At 38.5% G+C, this 21,731-nt stretch overlaps 1 protein-coding gene across 1 annotated transcript in view; it reads right to left on the bottom strand.

The window, feature by feature from the left end:
• The window catches only part of MTREX (Mtr4 exosome RNA helicase), a 78,764-nt gene that overhangs the window by 47,039 nt on the left and 9,994 nt on the right, over positions 1-21,731 (bottom strand). The window contains exons 9-15 of the mRNA XM_045022442.1: positions 20,014-20,112; positions 18,572-18,674; positions 18,282-18,413; positions 16,839-16,918; positions 14,310-14,420; positions 10,750-10,851; positions 9,376-9,501 (exon numbers count right to left, since the gene is read on the bottom strand). Coding sequence (XP_044878377.1) covers positions 9,376-9,501; positions 10,750-10,851; positions 14,310-14,420; positions 16,839-16,918; positions 18,282-18,413; positions 18,572-18,674; positions 20,014-20,112 — 753 coding nt within the window. The remainder of the gene's footprint in view (positions 1-9,375; positions 9,502-10,749; positions 10,852-14,309; positions 14,421-16,838; positions 16,919-18,281; positions 18,414-18,571; positions 18,675-20,013; positions 20,113-21,731) is intronic.

Here is a 21,731-nt window from a genome sequence, read left to right as displayed (position 1 = left end):
AATGAATTGATTAGTTTTTACCCTAGTTTATGGCTGTAGACATCTCACGAGCGATTGGCTGGGGCACAAATTTGTTTTGTGTAACTTTTAAATTTATTTAGAATAGTTTTTGCACCCCAATCCTTGAGGGGGCCACTTAGGGATCTGGGGCAAAAATCTGCCTGGGGATTGGCCCTGCTTTGAGCAGGGGGTTGGACTAGATGACCTCCTGAGGTCCCTTCCAACCCGGATATTCTATGATTCTATGTGGATTAAATTTCAGGCCTACCTAATCTTGCTAACACAGCTTTGCTGCCCATTTTTAAACAAACACACACTTGAGAATGAACAAATATGAAAGTTTGTCCAGTGCCAAATTCTCTTCCCTCAGTGAATGCAGCTTAATAAAATTAAATATATTACTCAATATTTATAAATGATAGATACAAAAACATGTAAAGTAACCACAAAGACAGAATAGTAAGATCAACAGACAATATAGCAATTCTGAGAAAAACAGTATTTCCAGAACAGAGAGCCAAATTTTTGAACCACATGGCCAGCAAATTGCAGCAGCCTGGTAATCTTGATTTAACTTTTTAGGGTTTCTCTTTTTTCCTTAACGTTCTATGAAGGCAAAGTTACAATAAAAGGTTAACATACTACAGTGTACATCTCTTGTCCTTGATTTACCACTGTTAAAGGTCACCACAGGGCATCTACTCACCTACAACTGGTGGGCATCACCTGTTAAAATGCTAGCTCAGATGCATCCTTGCTAAAAGACTGATCACCCAACATCTGCAGCAGCCAAGCACAAACAGATGCAATCAGGTGAGCCTAAGAGCCAACTAACACTGGACACTGAACCCCTTTAGGAAAATATAGTCTTCCAAAAACACACTTGCAAGTCTGAGAATAGCTTCTCAGAAATTAACGACCTAATTGAACTGACTTAAAAATTCTTAGGACAAAAGCAGTTGCCAACATCAGTAACAGTCAGTTAAAGTCATTATGTTCATGTTTTCCTGATAAAGAGTGCTAAAAGCCCAGAACATAGCAGCATATAAGATTTTCTACGGGAACAATGCAGTCAAAAATTATCTGAAAATTATATCAGCTAATTGTTGTACTGCTACTACGCATCTTAGGGTTTTGAACTGGTGTCCATCTGAGCTGGGGTGGCCAACCTGTGGCTCTAGAGCCACATGCGGCTCTTCAGAAGTTAATATGAGGCTCCTTATATAGGCACCAACTCGGGGGCCGGAGCTACAGGCACCAACTTTCCAAAGTGCTGGGGGCTGCTCACTGCTCAAACCCTGGCTCTGTCATAGGCCTAGCCCCCACTCCACCCCTTCCCATCCCCTCTCCTGAGCCTGCCATGCCCTCGCTCATCCCCCCCAGAGCCTCCTGCACGCCACGAAACAGCTGATCGGGAGGTAAGAGGAAGGAAGGGGAGGCACTGATCGGCGGGGCTGCCAGTGGGTGGGAGGCGCTGGGAGCGGGGAGCTGATGGGTGGCTGCTGACATATTATTGTGGCTCTGTGGCAATGTACATTGGTAAATTCTGGCTCCTTCTCAGGCTCAGGTTGGCCGCCCCTGATCTGAGCACTAAATAGGCTGTTAAGCATTTATTGTTAATAAAATATAATTAACTGGGTTGTGTTTTTACTGGCAAACAGATGTAAACCGAAAGCCAAGTTAAATAAAACTACAACCTTTCAGGGCTAGGGAGTTCTCACCATCTAGATTGAAATGGGAGAGGACTCCCAGTTTTTCCATCTCTTAGAGTGACCCCTTATTTTCAGTGCTAGAGTTTTTGTTTGTTTTAAAAACTGGAGCCTTGCCTGACCCACAACGTGAGAACTGTTGTTCTTGCATTACAGTACTAAATATTGATCAAGCCTACATTTGCAGTTCTGCCAGATCTCCAAGGCTCAGTTACTGGACTAGTTTTCTCTCTCATATATATCTGAAAGTGAGGAAAAGGGCAAAACTGAAGCAAGTCACCAAATTTCCCCCCATTTACCATGTGACAGAAGAGTAAGAACTCAGCAGGCAGCTTCCAAGCAAATTATCCCTAGCGTCAATCTTTTAAAATGCTTTCATGGAGAATGTAAGACATTATCTGGAACCAGCTTACATCATACTAAGAGCTATTCAAAAACACAAAATGAAGTAGGTCTGATTTTTTGACTAAGGGCATGACTTCACTAGCCATGTTGAAGTGCTGCTGAGGCAGGGTTTAACGTGGCTGTGTAGTCACAGCACCAGCGCTGGGAGAGAGCTCTCCTAGCACTATAAAAAAAATCAGCTCCAGGAGTAGAATAGCTACCGGCACTGGGAGCGCGGTGCCCAGTGCTGGTGCATTGCCTACTCTGGCACTTTACAGGGCTGAAACTTGCAGCGCTCAGGGGGGTGTTTTTTCACACCTCTGAGCGAGGAAGTTGCAGCGCTGTAAAGTGCCAGTGTTGACAAGCCCTAAATACACTTACAGGAAGTTTAAGACTATTCGTCATTTTCATAATGAGGGGACACAAGTATGCGACCCCATGTTCTGGGTGTCCCTAAGCCTCTGACTGCCAGATGCTGGGACTGGATGACAGGGGATGGATCGCTTGATAATTGCCCTGTTCTGTTCATTCCCTTTTAAGCATCTGGCACTGGCCACTGTTGGAAGCTGGGATACTGGGCTAGATGGACCATTAGTTTGACCCAGCGTGGTCATTCCTATGTTCCAAGTATGATGTATGTTTCACTGTGTGCAGAGTCATCATTCTGGGATACTAATTTGTACGCGATGGAGGAGAAAAATACTTTCATCTTATGAAAAATGGTGAATGACCCCTATAAAAACATGAACTAAAACCACTAACCATAATGAATTCACAAAAAGGTAGAAATAATGTGAGTCATGAAATCCAGCAGGCAGCTTTCCTACACATCAGTTATATTCTGTCATGACACTAAGAACAAGATCTTAGGTGAATTCAAAAAGAATTGTTCATTTATACGGATAACAGGGACACCCTGAATTGCATTAGCAAGGATTACAATCCCTTCCCTCCCACCCCCATCCCCAAAGTAGGGTGACCAGACAGCAAGTGTGAAAAATCGGGATGGGGTGGTGGGTAATAGGAGCCTATATAAGAAAAAGACCCAAAAATCGGGACTGTCCCTATAAAATTGGGACATCTGGTCACCCTACCCCAAAGAACACAACAAAAAACCCTCCAGGATCACTAAAAACAAAAACCCTAAAGCAAACCTCTAAGGGAGGGTGAGAGTAATAAAAGAATTTCCATAAGGGGAAGTTCAAGGTTTCATACTCCTTCTGAAGCATCCCAGTACCAGCCACAGTCAGGATACTAGACTAGAAGGACAAATGGTCCAGTCTGGTAAATCAATTTGTACGTTCCTATGGAAGATGTTAAAGCTCTTATGTTTAACCTTTAAATTGTCCCCTGTGAGTAAAACATGGCAAAAAAGTAAGTTTAATGTATAAACATATCAAAATCCACAAAAAAGGAGTTAAAGATGTGAAAATTGAGTTCATTAGAATAAAAAAAACCCAGTGATTGAGGTTAAGTTCTGATAAACAGACTAGAACTTTCTTAAAATGAACAGAAGTCTCTCTCTCTTCTTTATGTATACACGCACACTCACCATCAGAAACTAATTCTGATTAGAAAATTACGATTGGACAGATTTGCCAACATTTTGGCCATTTAGTTCTTCTGAGGCACATAGCTCAGATTAACAGGTTTAATTAGAGCAGCAACATAATAGTTAACCATCCAAATTCCACCTAATGTGCTATCTGCTGTCTTCTAGCAACTTGAGTGCAAGCACCAGACACAGAAGCTGCATCACTAGCTTTTGGTTGTCTTCCTATTCCCCACTGCATATGCATTCGTCTTGCTTTGTCTTTAAAAAAAAAAAAATTGAACTTCAATTAAAAATAACCCTGAGAACTAAAATCTATCATTTAACTGACTTTTTTCACAGACAAGAATGCCATTTAACAAAAAACTATGAAGCAATAATTTCCCCCTTATTTGTTGTGTTTAATAATTGTTTAAAAAAAAAACCAAACAGCTTCTTTTGTGACAAACAACGAGCAAAACAAAAGACCCTAGCAACAGAATTTCAAACTCAAATTTGTTGTAGCTTTGGCAGTACAAACAAGTAAATATGATAAATTTAAAATTAAGGCCTTGATTTAGAAAGATCCTTAAACATGTGCCTAACTACTTTAGACAACTGAGTAGTGCCACTGAAATCAGTGGGACTACTCAGATACTTAATTGTGCTTATGCAGCGTCCTGAATTGGGGCCTATTACATCCCCCCATCTAATGAGCATAAGCTCAAAACAGTACTGCAAATAAGCTCAGTAGTATTTCATCGCAATAAAAAATACAAGAAAAATTACAAATTAAAATTTTTGAAGAGTAAGTAAACATTTGTTATTTTACTAAGAACTGTGCCCTTGTCACTCCGGCTTGGGCAAATCTTTGAGCAACACCCAAAGCAGTGGAGATGTTACCCCTTACCTACACCAGTGGCCCTGCCACCACGTTATTCATGTCAGCCTCTGACTGGCAGGTCAAGTTCTGTAGCAAATTAGGGTATGGTACATTTTACAAATCGCGCCATCAAAAGTGGTTTATAGTTTAATGAACTACATGTCAAACCAGACTTCAAGGCTGCAATTAAGTCGGTGTGCTCAGCAGATGTTTATAAATGGACAGTGTGCAGTTGGAATGGTTCTACTCTGGCAGCTTATGCCTCACTTGAAGTCTCTTGGTCTCACATATGGCTGCATCACAAGCAGTGAGATCAAACACAGATAATTCATATTTATCACTCAAAATCAGGAGTAAGGAGAAATGAAGTACAAATGCTATTCCTCTGTAAACACCCTTAAAATATTAGAAAAAAAATAGAAGTGTACTGCTTTAGATGGGATGGAAAACCAAGGACATTGAAGACTCCACAACATTTTCATCAGAGTAAAGATGTCAGCCATAATGTTCTATCCAAAGTCCAATTCAGGTAATTACATTTTGCCTCAGAAAATTCACTACAAATTCCAAACAAATAACATTTTTCCCTTCCTGGACTACACTGCCACATAGTACTGCTGTATGCTGTTAAACAATTACCACATACCATCCGAGAATTGGCTATACACCACGATCACTGATTAAGGGAATGGAAAGAGCAACATTGTCCTTGCCTTCAGTAGCAGCCGTGTACAGTAAGGAGGCGCACTAACTCCCCACTTCAGACACCACCATCTGTTTTGTGTTTTCAAAAGAATTTGTACTGGAGCTATAATCCCAGGTTTTAATCCTTACCAGATAGCAAAGACTGCAGTATAAATTCCTGAGCTGTTAGAACAGATATTGGGAAATACTACACTGGAAGCAAAGAACAGGAGAAACCCCAGTATAATTACATGAACCCCCAAGCCCCAAAATTGGGAAACCCATTTATTTTTGGAGTTTTCCCTTTATGTTGCTACAAATACTGCAGAGATGTCACAATAAAACTAAATTATTTTAAAACCCAGACCAGATATTTTAAGAAGGAAGTAACCAAGATAACAACCAATCTTCACTTAGGAGTCTCCTGGATTTATTTAGTACCCTGGATAGTTAATCATACTTACCCAGTAGGGTTATCAAATTAAAAACCAGAATCCATATCCTGCTCTAATTCGTGAGAGCAGATTTACAAATTTTGTTGTTTGATTTAGTCCAATTTAAAATCGTATATGTGAGGAAATGTGCTTATGAACATAAGAAGTGTCATATGGGATCAGACCAGTGGTCCAGCTAGTCAGTTTTGTATCTCTGACAATGACTCATACCAGATTCTTCAGAGGAAGGAACAAGAAAACCCATAGGGAGAAATTAAGGAATAACCTGGCCATAAGGGAAGAATTTTTCCTAACCCTAGTTTGTTTGAACCTTCATGATTCAGGGGCATACAGACATTTTTTTTTCTTAGCTAATGTAACTATAGATAATCTCAGTATCCACACCATTTAATTAAAAATAACACTTCCTCCCTTAGTAACCTCTTGGCCCCAATGACATTTTGTATCAATCTGTTCTGCAGATATGCTTTATGTAAAGAAAAAGTATTTCCTTTTAGCAGTTTTAAATTTGCTGCCATTCAATTCAATTGAATGTCTGTTTGTTCCTTCCATTATTGAAAAGAATAAATAGGAGTATCTCAATTACCTTTTCTGTACCACCCATTTTATATACCCCCATCAACTCCCGTCTAAACTAATTACTGCCAATTTTTTATTTTAAAGCCAATGATCAACTCAGAAAATAAAGTGCTTATGTTGTCATGTTTCTCTATATATACACAAGAAAAAAAAGTTTTAAGTCTAATTGCTCCTTCTCAAATCACGGATCTATATCATTTGTAGTGATCCATAAAGTGGTTTGTGAACATTGGAAGAATGAATTGGGCCCTTTCAATTAAGGGCACAGAGATACCATAAGAGAACTTTGTGTGTGGTGGGTAGAGGGATAGAGAAAAATGTGTGATTGTGCAAGGCTTCTGTCCTGGGCATTTTGCTAGAGTAATAATATGTGAACTAAAATAAAATTAAACAAAAGAAGACTAGACAGATTTCTCGGCTGCCTGCAGGATGAACAAGCCCTGAGCTGCCAATTGAATAACTGAAGATTCTGCCAAGGAGCCAGATGCAGCCAATGGTATACCGCCTACAGCTTGGCATTACAGCTCTGAACATTCCATACACAAACAACAAAGAAAGCAAAATACTGGATATTTTATCTGGCTAGATTTTAAAATAAATAAGAATGTTTTCTTTCAATTTTTCAATCCATGTAATTTTTCCCACGAATAAGTAAGTAGATGCTAAACACTGATTCACTCAAGTTTGAGTCTTTCTAGTATACTTACATAAACACATTCTTTTTATTACAAAATTAGTCATTTTCCCCCTATAATTATGCTAGGTTTTTCTACTTCATGAGACAAAAAACAGAAGTCCTGATTGCTTGAGATCTTTAAATACAACAATGCTCTTTGTGAGAATACTTCATAATACTGGTGCCTTAACTAAATTTCAGCTATGGTAATTCCACCCTGCCTTCAACTGCCATTTAATCTAGAAGAAACATTCTTCAGTTCCTACTTAAATTAATGCTGCAGTTCTCTATTAAATAATTGCTGTAGTTCACCCCAGTAATGGCTGTATTTCTATGGTGGATGAAGCAATTTCTATGCAGCTGGTATAACAGTTTGAATTTATAAAACATTCTGGAATTTTTTGGGATGAGACGCAATATATAAATACATGATTATTATTTAATTTATGCTACTTAGAAGTTCTCCAACTGCCCTGTGCACATTTAGTTTTATTAAAACGTGTTTGTTGTCAAATTGATCAACTATCCACTGGTCAAACATGCTCTGGATAAACAACATTAACTATATTACAACGGACTCATTCTCCTGCTACTGAGTTTAAGAAATAAACCTCACAAATGTTTATCATAAGAACATGCTCAAAGATTTGGATATTTTTGAAAAAAAGTCATTAAAAGTTTATGGCTTGTTTTTAAAAAAATCAGCAAGAAAAATATTTTACACAATATTTACTCCTGACAGAATTCTGCACCCCCACATTGGTGCAGAATTCATGTGTCCCACATATTTCTGTGCCCTCTGTGCAGAAAAACAGGAAAGAAATCTTTGGGGGGACACGCATCTCTTCTCCAGCAGCCCAGGCAATGTGTCTGTTCCAGCGTGCCTGGAGCAGCTTCAGAGACGCAAATCACTGTGGGGGAAAGAGGGCTTGTGTGCATGCCTGTGGGGGAAGATATTGATTGCCGTCAGGGCGTGGGGCTGACCAGCAAGTGAGAGAGACTCTGAGCTAGTCTACACTAGCAACACTCAAGTGCTGCTGCGGCAGCACTTTAATTTGGCTTGTGTGCTTGCAGCACAGCGCTGGGTGAGAGCTCTCCCAGCACTCTTTAAAAAAAACAAAAACAAACAAACAAAAAAAAACCCCACACACCTCCACGAGGAGCATAGTGCCTCAGCACTGGGAGCTGTCTACACTGGCGCTTTACAGTGCTGAAACTTGCTACGCTCAGGGGGGTGTTTTTTCACAACCCTGAGCGAGAAAGTTGCAGCACTCTAAATTTCCAGTGTAGACAAGCCCTCAGTCCCTCTCTCTTGATACTGTGGCTGGAGGGGCATGGAAGAGGTTAGCTCTTTTTGTTATGCGGGAAGAAGGCTCTGTCCCTGAGGCAGAAGTGTAGCAGCCTGCCTGCCTAGTAAAAATGTAACTTCTTGAGAATTGAAAAAACACTTAATTAAATATTAGTATTGTTACTGAAAATTGTTTGTTTTTAAGTTAAAGAAAATGCTTTTGTTAAAAAAAACAAAAACCATATTTTGTGTTGCTGTTGATGGTTAATTGATCTTATTCTCTGAGGCAAAAATTTGGCAACCTGTCCGCATAGTAATATTGTTAATTATTCTATTGTTAGTTAACTGTTCCCATTCTCAGTCAATTCCCACAGGAGCATATGTGCTTTCTCACTTTTTTCTTGTGCCAAAGTGGTACAATGGGATTAGATTTTTATTTACCTATTTTTTTTTAAAAAGAAGACTTTTGAAGGCAAATAAAACATTTAGCAAGCAGTCAATAAAATGTCAGGACAATCAGAACGAAGCACTTCCGGAAGTATCCAGCTAAGTCCAGGACAACGATTAGCAAAACTATACGAGTTTCATGTGTGAAAGTCTGAGCAATTTAAAATTACATTCTACTTCCCCTCCCCCCCCCCAACCCAGTTTGGTGTTCTGTAATGTAATTTAAATTAAAATTCAGGATTATAACCGGAATGCAGGGTATTAGTTGCCAAGTATTTGTAACTTAACTTTCATGTGTTTACGAAATGCTGAATAGTTGTGACTTTTTTCTGTACTGTAGTTTAAATAACTTACCAAAACAATTGAATGCATTATTTTGACAAATAAAATTTGCAGAATTTTTAATTTTTTAGCGCAGGATTTTTAATTTTTTGGCACAGAACCCGCCCAGGAAGTAAATATTAAAATGAATCATGTTTCAGTCAAATGTGACTTCTGCAATATTGAACTTATTCCTGTCATACTCCCAAGTGCAGTCTCACAAAACGCTTCCCTCATAAGGAAATCACTTCTTGTATTAGCTATCTGGGATTAGGTGCTCCAGGGTTCCTTTGTGCCACCAGTGCATTTGAAGAGTTAACGTGAGAATTTCATACAAAGAAACTTTTCAGATGCATCAGATTTAATTCCATTCACCTTTCACATTCCTTGTATTTAAACAATCATAGTCTCAGCATACCTTAAGAAGCTGTTTGCCAACTGTTGGGCTCATCTTCTCATCCACCATAAGAATTACTATTCCTCTGTCATCCATACCTCGACGTCCTGCACGACCAGACATCTGAATATATTCACCTGAGGAGATCTAGAATTATAACAAAAAAACCCTCTAACTTTTGCTGTAACTTAAGCAACAGCAGCACATTGATCCAGTTGCATATTACAGTGACTGAGAACTGCATTAAAAAAAACCACCAAAGGGTGGTATAACAGATGTGACCTTTTCCTGGAGTTAAAGTAACCATACTATTCACAAAGCCACAAGTCCATGACTAAGGGTTTGTCTACACAGCCCCGCAGTGCAGACTCCCAGGGCAGAAGGTAGGAGGATGTGAGCTGCAGGGTGCAGTAAAGTGGCGCGCTATAAATGCAGCTCAACATTTTAGTGCATACTGCAACTGACCCTTCCTGCAGTCCACACTGCGGGGCCATGTAGACAAGCCCTGAAGCACTAACGGCTTGTCTATACCGGGAAACTCAGTTAAATTTTCCAAATTTACTAAAGGTGTGAACTAAAAGTGGATTAGATAAACTGTATTAAACCTCTTGTGTGGATGCTCTCATTCAGAATTAAAGTGGCCTTAATTTGGTTTAATACAGTTTATCTAATCAACTTTTAATTAACACCTTTAGTTAATTTGGAAAAACCTTCTTGAGTGTCCTCACATAGGCAAGTCCTTAGATATCACTGGGGTTTTTTTTGTTTGTTTGTGGGGGCTGCAGCTAATGTATCATGAAACTGCTGGGGGAGGAAGAGGTTAGAGAAAAAGTACAAATTCCAGTGTCCTCTGTATACTGGTAACAGCAAGTGCTGTATTTCCATCTCAATCAACTCAGAAATAGTAGTGGAGAGTGTCACCTAGTGCGTATTTGGTTTGCATTAGGCACTAGAAAACTACTTACCGAGGTTTTTTATATGAATGGGGAACAATCAATGGTTAGTTGGGAAAGATTCTGACAGGAAACATGGTTTCAGAACTGCGAAGAGGTTGTGTAGAATGTTTCAAATTTTTTAGACATACAGATCTTGCCTGTGTTTGGGTGCCCTTTTACTATTTTTATTAAAATAAAGTGCGTCTTTATGAACACTCTATAATGAATTTTATTTTCTAGAATTTTAAAGAGGGCAGTTATAGATTTGAACATTTTAATATGAATTGCACATTATTTAAAAATCACATTGATTATGAACGAAGTAAGAGCTTTGAAGTAAATATTTTTACTGCAGTGGATAAAGTGTCTCAAACAAATTCGTTTCTCAGAACTATCTTCTATATGAATTTAAACAACAAAATTGACAATTATTCATCTCTGCATATTGAATTGCACTTACCCATCTGAAATCTTTCCCATCAAATTTGCGGGCACTTGTGAACAGCACTGTCCTGGCTGGCATATTAATTCCCATAGCAAAGGTCTCAGTTGCAAATAAGGCCTAAATAAACAGGTAACAATATTAGACAACAAAATACGAAATGTGTAACTTTATAACATTTAAATGATTAGAAGTAGCTACCTAAGACTTTTCCACATTTTAATCAGATTTAAAATGTACAATACAATGTCTGAAACTGCAAACACTTATTTACCTGCACTGTGCATTACATTAGATAAAATGCTGCCAATATCTAGGTACTTATAATACTTCCCCACCCCACCCCCCAAACACGGGTACATCCCAAATACTAAAAACTGGAACAAGAACAATCTCTCCCCAACAGAAGAAACATATTAGCTAGTTTATAGTTATATGTTAATGTGGGCATGTGAAAAATGAACAGAAAGCAAAAGTCTAAGTGATGAGTTTTGCATTAAATACTGAATACAGTGAAGATAGTGTCAAGTATCAGAGGGGTAGCCGTGTTAGTCTGGTTCTGTAGAAGCAGCAAAGAATCCTGTGGCACCTTATAGACTAACAGACGTTTTTTGCAGCATGAGCTTTCGTGGGTGAATACCCACTTCTTCGGATGCAAGTGAAGATAGATGCAAGTGAAGATAGTGGTCATTCTAAACTATTTTGATAGTAAGCCTGATAGTTTTGGCCCAGATTCTGGGATCATTTTGTCACCTGAGCTCACATAACATTTTTTTTGTTTAGATTAAATGCATCAGAAAGTTCTCTTTATATTTCATCTCCTGATCAAGCTGAGAATTTAAATATACAGGGAAGGAGCTCATAAAAAGACGAATTGTGGGGGAAAACATTTGACTATAAAGAATAGAGTGCTGACAATTGTTTCCACCTTTCTCATAAAAATATACTTTTTGTTATCTTTAGAACTTTATCACATCAAAGACAGTTAGCCAAAATTACTGCAGATCAAGAAAATTATATGAAAAAATTATTTAAGTTTTAAAACACTATTTGCCTCCTCCTACAACGTCAGCAATGGTATTTTAGTAATGAAAAATAAAGAGTGTTAGTGAATTACAAGCAGTATCTGGTACCACCTCTCAAGGTAGTGTTCTCATAAAAACAACAAATTACAATACGTGGGTATACAGTTGTGTGTCCTGCTGGGAATGTTTCAACTCCCCACCCCACAGTAACAGCAACTGATTTCATTTCTTGAAAGCACCTATTGTTAATTTTTAAGGCTTTTATTTAAACTAAAACTCAATACTGAGAGCTGAACTCTGCCTAGGATAAACCTAGGATATGTGTGGAGTATATAGATTAGCATCTACAAAGGTGTTAAATAATTTGTGTGCAATGTTGTTGTAGATGTGTTGGTCCCAGGTTATGAGAGAAATAAAGTGGGTGAAGAAATCTCTTTTATTGGACCAACTTCTGTTCATGGAAGGGTCAAGCTTTCAAGTTTCACAGAGCTCTTCTTCAAGTCTGGAGAAGGAAACTAGAGTGTGTAAGCTAAATACAAGGTGGGACAGATTGTTAAGCATAAGGTATTCAAACGTTGTAGGAGACCACTTTAAACGAAGTGGGCAATTAATAATTCTGCAGTTGCAGGACAATGGAGGGTTAGTAGGAAGCAAGGTGTGTTACAAGTGGTTGTAATGGGCCATAAACCCAGTGTCTCTGTTAAGTCCTCGTTTTTTAGGCCTGGTCTACACTAGGGGGTGGGGTCAATGTAAGATACTCAACTTCAGCTACGGGAATAGCGTAGCTGAAGTCAACGTATCTTATTTCGACTTACCTCCCGTCCTCATGGTGCGGGATCGATGGCTGTGGCTCCTCCTGTCGACTCTGCTACCGTCACTCACCCTAGTGGAGTTCCAGAGTCGACAGGAGCGCGTTCGGGGATCGATATATCGTGTCTAGATGAGATGCGATATATCGATCCCCGATAAATCGATCGCTACCCGCCGATCCGGCGGGTAGTGTAGACATACCCTTAGTGTCCAGCAGAGTTATGTTCCCAGCTTGTCTTTTGAAGATGTTATGCAGTTTTCCTTTGAGAACAATCTATCCCACCTTTATTTAGCTTCAGTACTCTACTTTCCTTTTCCAGACCTGAAAAAGAGCTCTGTGAAGCCTGAAAGCTTGTTCCTTCCACCAACAGAGGTTGGTCCAATAAAAGGTATTTCTTCACCCATCTTCTCTCTTTTAGGTAATTTGAGTTAATTGGCAATCAATTCAAATTACAAGAGGAGCAAGAACTCCAGTCTAGACATACCATTACTCATACCATTCTGTTATAAACTGTTATTACTCAGTTTATAACAGAATGGAGGGTTTGACAACTGGCTGCATTCAGTCTGGGATTATGTCTACACAGCAATTTTCTGTGTTTGGAGTTTGTGAAAGTATAGTAGCAGATGGAGGCTCACAACAGAGAATTTAAAAAGTTCTTCTGAAGCAAGATTCCCTGAATTGCTATCACTTTGGGCTGCAGATGAAAAGAATAGGAAATGGGAAAAATTTATATAGATGAAATTCTATAATTTACTGCAATTCTGATATTTAACATGTTATTTATTTTTTGCATTTTTTTAAAAAAAATACTGAACCGTTACAATTGGAACTATAAAGCACCCAAATAAAAAGATACCTAAAGCAACAAAAGACTGGTAAATACATTGGCTTTTCATTAAGGAGACCTCCCTCCTCCATTGCCATGCCCAGCTCCCTTAAGGAATAGCTGGTGCTTGGAAAAAGTGTTTCTAAAGTGGAAAAAAGGCACAGAGTTTGAAGCCTGATATGTTTGTTCTCCCTGGAAAATGAGTCATCTAGTCATGAATAATTAAAAATAAAGTGGTGCCTCAGAGGAAGAAACTAAATGCCAATTGTGTTAGTTAATCCGAATTAGTGGAAAAACCTTGAGCTTTCCAGAACTGTTGTATGGGTGTTCGAAGACACAGGCCTCTAGAGAGTAAGCTTCACAAGCCCTTCTCTTCTCTGGGACTGAAACCGGTGCTCCCCTCGTAACTAAAGCCCCAATCATTCCTCTCCACCAGCTGAAACTGGGATCAGAGAGCTCAGATCCCCAACCCATCCCACCCCCCGCTGAAGATGGGAATGGAGCTGCAGGGCTGAATCCCCGATCCCTGCCCCTGGCTGAAACCAGGAGCAGAGCTGAAGCCCCGATCCCCAGCGCATCTCCCTCTCTCCCCGCTGAAGCGGGAAACTGAGCCGCAGGGCTGAAGCCCTGAGCCCCAATGGTGGCAGCTCCAACTCCCCAGTCACTGAAGCTCCGACGCAGTACAGTATTCCTTTTTTTTTTCTTTTTTGGTTTGCGCTGCTGCCTGATTGAGGACTTCCGGTTTCACAGGGTGTTGGTTAGACTGGTAAGTCCATAACTCTGGTGTTCATATTTTTGAGGTTTTAGTGCCCCACAATGTACTACTGTACATTTCCAAGGGAGTCAAAGCTAAAATAATTATTATGAAAAATACACAGACTTGCGCCTAAATACAGAGGTATGAACTATATACCTTTATCAATCCTTCAGAAAAAAGAATTTCAATTGTTTCCTTTAAAATAGGAAGCAAACCACCATGATGAATGCCAATTCCTCGCTTCAAAAGAGGAAGCACATGCTCAACCTGTGAATACAGAGGGTAAGTGAATACATCTATTTTGAAATACTTTTAAACAAAAAGATAACAATTACGTGTAAAACATTTAACAGCTTGCTCTTACAGTTTTCATGTTATCTGACAATTTAAGCACAAACAGCTAAACAGACCTTTGACTTATTAAAGATTCACCCCCAACAAAAAGAGAACAAAGACAGAGGTCTGTTCTGGCTACTTGGTCTAGCACCTCAGATCACATATAAGAGGAATTTCCAATCCACAAGCAGTAGTAGCGTCTAGAGTTCTATTCAAGCATTCAAAGTTAAACAGGAAAATTCTCTAAATGCACTGTGAAAGGGCATATAAGAAGTGACACGGGAAAGAAACAGAGGCTCTACTTTCTTGTGACCCTTGAGCACTCCCTGGAAAGTGATGCATTTATCTATGAAAGTAGAATGAGAACATACGGGATGTTTTGATTATTTTCTCTCCCAGTCAGTGGAAATAGATATTCCCAAAGCCATGAATAGTGCCCAGTGAAGCAAGCCTGACCTTGCTATTATGCCCAAGCAGCGCTTTACCTATTGCTTCCAAAAGAGAAGGTAAACAGAACTGCTGACTTGATATATACCCGACTTGGAAATAAACAAATTTGAAGACCATAATCATTGCATCAATTTCAGCCAATCATATCCCTTAGTTTGTCAACATTCCAAACTCTCATAGCTTTGTTCAATATTCATAACAACTCAGCATTTCCTTACTGCTAAGCATATTTTAAGTAATTTTTAAAATGTGAATATTTAAATTTGTAAGTTTACTTAAGAGTTTTTCTTACCCACATAGGGCATTTTTGGTAAACCAGACACATAAAAAAATGGTTTTGGTTGGCTGCAATTTGATCATAAATGTATAGTCTTGAATTATCTTGCTCTGGGAAAGCAGAATGTTCTGTTTGCAAACACTATACAGTTCAAATTCTGAACACTTTAAATTCTTCTAATCAAATCTAAAAGTCCAAAATTATTTTTAAATAAACACATACTTAGTTGGTTAGCTTTGTTAATTAGAACTTGTTTTGTTCAGTTTCAGTGTCAAAACTGATGCAAGATTTCAGGATTAGATTTAATTATCCACAAGAGGCAAAATATCAATCTATTCCATATACTATGAATAGGATTCCATCGTTACAAGCTTATATATCTATATCTGTGTGTGTATCTATACTATATATAACACACCAGGCTTCAAAATAGTTTCAATTTTTTTCATTCTGAATCCTGATTTTCAATTGCTCTGAACATTTACAAAAACTCAAAGGCTGAACTTTCCAAGGCTTGTCTGAGAACAAGTACTTTTTTAAGACCTGGGTAAACTGCATTAAGTCATTATATAAGTTAAAGGGAATGAAAAAAAAAAATCAATCTTCCCGTTCTTCTGTCAGCTGTTCTCATGCAGTTAACTCCAAAATGGGTCCACTTTGAAAGCTGTAACTTTGCATGCTAGTAGTCCTTAATGGAGAGTAGCATCTTGGTTAGGTTTTGAGGAAGAGAGAGAAGTATAAGTGATTGAAAAATAATTTCTGAGCATGCTTACTGGTTATCTACCAAGATTTTTTTAACAGAGCCTCATGAAGTGACACCATAAAGTGATGATGGCAGAACTTAAAAGCTCCCTGTTCTGCCTCAATGGTCTCATCCATGCTAGGGACTTTCAGGAGAGATTCCTGCCATCAGTGAAGCTGAACCGGCGGTAGCACTGGTGAGATGTTTTCCCTAACACAGGTATGGTCAAAAGCACAAGGGCTGCTACTCCTATGGCAATTTCCACCTCTCACTGAATCACAATGAAACTCTCCAAAAGGCTAATCAATAACAGGACAAGAAAAAGTTGTGCATATAGATCAAAAAACAAAATAAAAAATATTAACTCATAATTTTAGCAACTGTTACAAATTTGCCTTTTTAGTATTCTGCAACTCTAATGTTTTATATATTTATATTTTTTCCATTGTAAAGATGCAACCATTCTCCTATAAATCGGTATGCAGCTGCTCTGTTAACTCGACTTCACAAAAAAAATGACGACAAAATTTGATAAAAATTTTTGATAAAGAACAGAGAATCAATATCAAGTAGAGTTGAGCAACTTTCAATTACAAAAAAATTTCCACCTATTTGGAGATGTACACTTTATTAAAAAATAAGTCATTCAAAGTTACCCAGAAAATTGAGTAGAGCTATGGTTCAAAACAGTGGTAAAGTATCTTTACCCTCTATGTTTTAATTTAGCCCTCACTTTCAATCAAAACAAGCTACTGACATTTTTCACAACACTGTTCATAAACAATCCATTATATATTTATCTAAAATACACTGTATCACATCAGGTATGAATTTTAGTAAATGTTAACTGAAATTATTCTTAAGCAACCTCCACACTCACCTGAGGAAGTTTCTTGTCTTCATCAGACAGACAGTCAATTGCATTATTAAATACTTCTTCAACCATCTTTTTTTCTTCATCTAAAAAAAGGAAACATCTACACATCAGCAAATTTTTTCCTGCAAATACCAACATGTTGGTATTGTAAACCATGTCAAATATAACTGCTAACTATTTTAAAGGTTACATTATAAAAAGTAATGCTGAAAGTTAGGAAATCAGCATACATACTCAGCTAGTTAAAGAAAGTGACCTCCTAAAGTTACCTGCTTTGTACAATTGAAACACATGTATGAGGTACCAAAATAAAGGGTATAATTATGCAGCTGTACACTTAAGCTAATTAAAAAAAACCATCTGTTTTATTTATAAACAAGTAGAGGGGAGAATTTTTAATTACAATGATTACAGTCTGATGGTTGTACATATGGATTATGAGAACCAAAAAACCCGCTGCATGTGACAGTGAATGCTACAATTAATTACGCTGTGCCAGCATTGTGCAAAGACATTCTGTTGACGAGTAGACAAGGTCCCTGCCCTGAAGAGTTCACAATCTATGATGACTTCCATTATAACTCCCTCTCTACAGTTACTGCTAAGATTCTCAAAAAGTCTTAAATTAATCTTACTCTTTTCCCAAGTTAAGATGAAATGTGGGAGGGCTTTTTTGGAGGGAGAGAAACTGAGCAGCTCAGGAAGATCAGTTTAGTTAGGTTACATGAGCACGAAAAACATTTTTCTGCTTCTGAGAAATTACGCAGATGCCAAACTCATAACTCAAAAGACAGGGAAGCGAGGTGGGGAACAACTTGGCATGTGGCCAATCATTTCTTGACTTGTGCAACTGTATCTGAAAGTAGCTGTACTATTACTTCTGTTCCAAGATGCACTGCAGGTAAAACTAAGGGCGTGTCTACACAAACACTTACTTCATGGCAAACCAGGATGTAAATCTTCAGCGCTCCAGTGTGCCATGTACTAATTGTCTGGATAGGCCTTGCTCTAATGGGCACTAAAAATTCCCTAGGTCACACTGATATACTGCTCATTCAAACCACAGAACATCGCTGTGCACTAGGAACCACAGAACACAGTAGCAGAGTCTACACAGACAGTTAAGTGCACTAGAATACTATAAAATTACCGTGTTTATGTACCCATGCCCTATCTAAGGTTCAGAATGAAAAACCATCTCAGCATTGTATGCTCATTAGATCCTCTAGTGGTGCCAGCAATTTCAACTACAATTAGCTTAATTTATTAAGACTATATATAACTGAAAAGTTCTGCATTCCATATCTATGTATTGTAGGTCTACTTTTTTCATATTAGATACAAAAGTCTGAAATAAAGTAGAGACCTGACTAGAAAGGCCTCTCACATAATTTATGCAAACCTGCATTTAGAAATAAAATCACACTACAACTTATTTATCTGTACCTGTGTTGAAGTCTAATTTTGTCATCTGAAGTGCGTAGGCTTCACAATCTTTCTTACTGAAACTGAATATAATTACAGGCTGGAAATTCCTTTCCATGATCATCTTCACTATCTTAAATACATTTGATGGTCCTGCAAAGACAAAACATTAATTTAGAAGTTACATTAATAGAAAAGTCTCTTAATCTAGACACATGCACTAACAGCACTCTTGTTTTCAGTTTTAAAATAACTTAATTAATCTTTGTATTATCTAAGAACCATTTTAAAATACAAGGTTTCAAACTCACCTTTTGTTCCTCCTTTCCTGCCTTTCTGGTCTCCTTTTGCTAAGTCACCTGCATCTCTAAGTACTTGCATCGCTGTGTTAAAGTTATCTTCTCTGAAATCGCCCTAGAAATTAATGTGACTTTTGTAAGCAATTTCACTTCTCCAATTAAAACTTTATAATGGGTCAGAAATAAGACATTTTAAGTCAGAATACAAAGCAAAAAAAAATTAAATTGTTTATAAAAAAATAAAGTATTACCATAAATTAGCCTACATCCCCTTTTATTGGGGGAATGTAGAAGCATATCTGCATGCAAGAATATGAACTTACAGAGAAATTAACAAAGAACCAGCATACTATGCTGCCTTTATTTGGCTCTGTATTAGGATACTAATATAACTGCTGGACCTTGAATTATGAATAGCCTGATTTGAGTCTAGTACTGCTCCCAGTGACAATAGTTGTTATGAGTAGGGTCCTACCAAATTCACCGTGAAATCTGATCTCCCCCATTGAAATCCGGCTGTTGTAGAGAAGACCAGATTTCAGAGCTGAGTGGCCAGAGAGCAGCGGCTGCTGGCTGGGAGCCCAGCTCTGAAGGCAGCACCGCTGACAGCAGCAGCACAGAAGTGAGGGTGGCATGGTATCGTATTGCTACACCCTTACTTCTGTGCTGCTGCTGGAGCTAGCACTACCTTCAGTATGGGGTGCCCAGTCAGCAGCTGTCCTTCGGCCACACAGCTCTGAAGGCAGCAATGCAGAAGTAAGGGTGGCAATACCGCAACCCTCCTGCAATAGCCCTTGCAACACACCCCCATAATCCCCTTTGGTTCAGTACCCCCACAATTACAACACTATGAAATTTACTATTTAAATAGCTGAAACTGTGAAATTTACAGTTTTTAAAATCCTATGATCGTGAAATTGACCAAAATGGACCATGAATTTGGTAGGGTCCTAGTTATGAGATGTGTATTTTAAGATTTTGTATTTCTGGATCACGAGTTGTTTTTTGTTTTTTTTAAATGCAGGAGAGAAACAGTGTTGACAAAATAAGGAAACAGTGCAGAGATAATCACGTCAGCACCTCAAGAGGGGGAAAGTTCCTACTCAAACTCTTGAGCACCTCAATGTGACACATCATACCCACCTGAATTTTGGGACATTAAATAAAATAATTGCTGTGTTCCATACTACTGTAATGTTTAACAGCAATCAGAGCATCACAGTCAGAAGTTTGTTTTTCATTTTTTTTTTTAAATGAAGAGAGAGAGAGGGGTTATCCCACACAGAGCTATTTTGTCTGTCAAGCAGGGTAGGGATAGCTTGAATCAGTGGTCAAAATTTTTGCCACAAGTTAATGGGTGGGAGGAAATTCAAAGCCAAATTTTAAAAAAGGACAGTCTCATAATTATTGCAAGCACAGACCATAATCTTTCAAACAAACTAAATATGTCTTACATTTTCATCAACCACAAGGTGGAGTCCATCCCCCCCTGCTGGGAAGATATAATGTTGCAGAGGAGTAGGTCGATAATCTGTGTAAATCACGTGGCAAGGCTGGGGGAGGGGGGGAGAAACAAAACAATTGACTTCATTGCTACTGTAAATATGGTATTTATTCAAACAATAAGTATACCCCCTTGACCACAGTCTGGAGACAGCACTTTCCAGAGAAAAATAAAAAATAATTAAATTTCAAGACAATAAAAGATTGTGATCAGTCACACTTCTCTTATTAGAGCATAATCAGAAATGCAAAACCATGTTTGCTTTGACGCTCATACATTACTGTCTGCACTGAGAATTATTGTGTGGCAGGCTAGGGTGTGACTGTACAATGCACAAGCTTGTGTGCGGACACTGCTACAGTGCAGTCAAAGTCCCAGAGTAAACAGTGTACTATGCTTTCAAGCAACATTATTCTAAGGGCTAGTCTACACTGGCAACCCTAAAGCACTGTCATGGCAGTGCTGTAACGTGGCTTGTGTGGTTGCAGTAGAGCGCTGGGAGAGAGCTCTCCCAGTGCTCTAAGAAAACCACCTCCATGAGGGGTGCAGCTCCCAGCACTGGGCATTGTTTACATTGGCGCTTTATAGCACTGAAACTTGCTGTGCTCAGGGGGTTGTTTTTTCACACCCCTGAGCGAGAAAGTTGCAGTGCTGTAAATTGCCAGTGTAGACAAGCCAAGAGTGAGTCTGTCTCACTCATTCGCATGCAGGCACGGGCCCACTCCCACCCTCTCAACACCTCTCAATGGCACATGCACACCTAACCTCCCGCCCACGGTGATCTGCTCTCTATTGCTGGCTGCTCCAAGCAGATGTGCACGGGCTGCCATGGAAGGGGTGAGTGTTCCCCACAGATTTCTTCGCTCCCCCATTTTTCTGCAGGGCACAGAATTCCCCCAAGATTAAGATTCAAACCCTGGCTCACCATATAGTAACTTGCCATGTAGACAAGCCCAGATGAAAAGTTAGGCCTAAAACATACTATCCAAAAGAAGATTTATACAGTACTAACAGTGTCTCTTGGGGAAGGAAACAAAATACAAATACTTTTCAGGAACACACAATTACAAGCTCAGTGTAAAAGCCTCAATTATTGGAGGGATACAGCAGTAAATAAATCTCTCTCCAATTTAATGGTTACAAAGAAACCCTATGACTTAACAAATGCTGAGACCTACCAGAATATAAAAATCAAAACAAAACAAAGATTAAAGAAGTCCTAATTTCATTTCCACTTACTGCTACACATTGCGAAGAAGTTTGCATTGTACCCCCCTCCCCAAAAAGCACAAAGTATTCCTTTTATAAAAGATTAAAACGTCACTGTGAACTTAAAAATGATATTTTACATCAATTTCCTTTCCTAGGTTACTATAACTGGATTATTGAAACTGAGCATTTTTAAATCCAACTCATGTTTCACAATTTATGCTTTTTATATTTTTGTCCTTTGGACAAATGATGAAAAAAATATGTAATTTTCTATTTTTTCCTCATACACACCCCCACACACAATCTTTTTGTTCATGTTCTCTGTGCTGCATTCTTTGGGATGCAAACACTACAGGGGAATGTTTATTTGTTTAAAACAACTCCTGCCATTAGGATTTTAAATATATAAACATTTATATTGTTTTACAAAACAGTAGATTTGTTTTTACATAGTCA

The sequence above is a fragment of the Mauremys mutica genome, chromosome 6 (assembly GCF_020497125.1).
Source record: "Mauremys mutica isolate MM-2020 ecotype Southern chromosome 6, ASM2049712v1, whole genome shotgun sequence".
In the NCBI taxonomy this organism is placed as follows: Eukaryota; Metazoa; Chordata; order Testudines; family Geoemydidae; genus Mauremys; species Mauremys mutica.
This window is presented reverse-complemented; position numbering and strand designations above follow the sequence as displayed.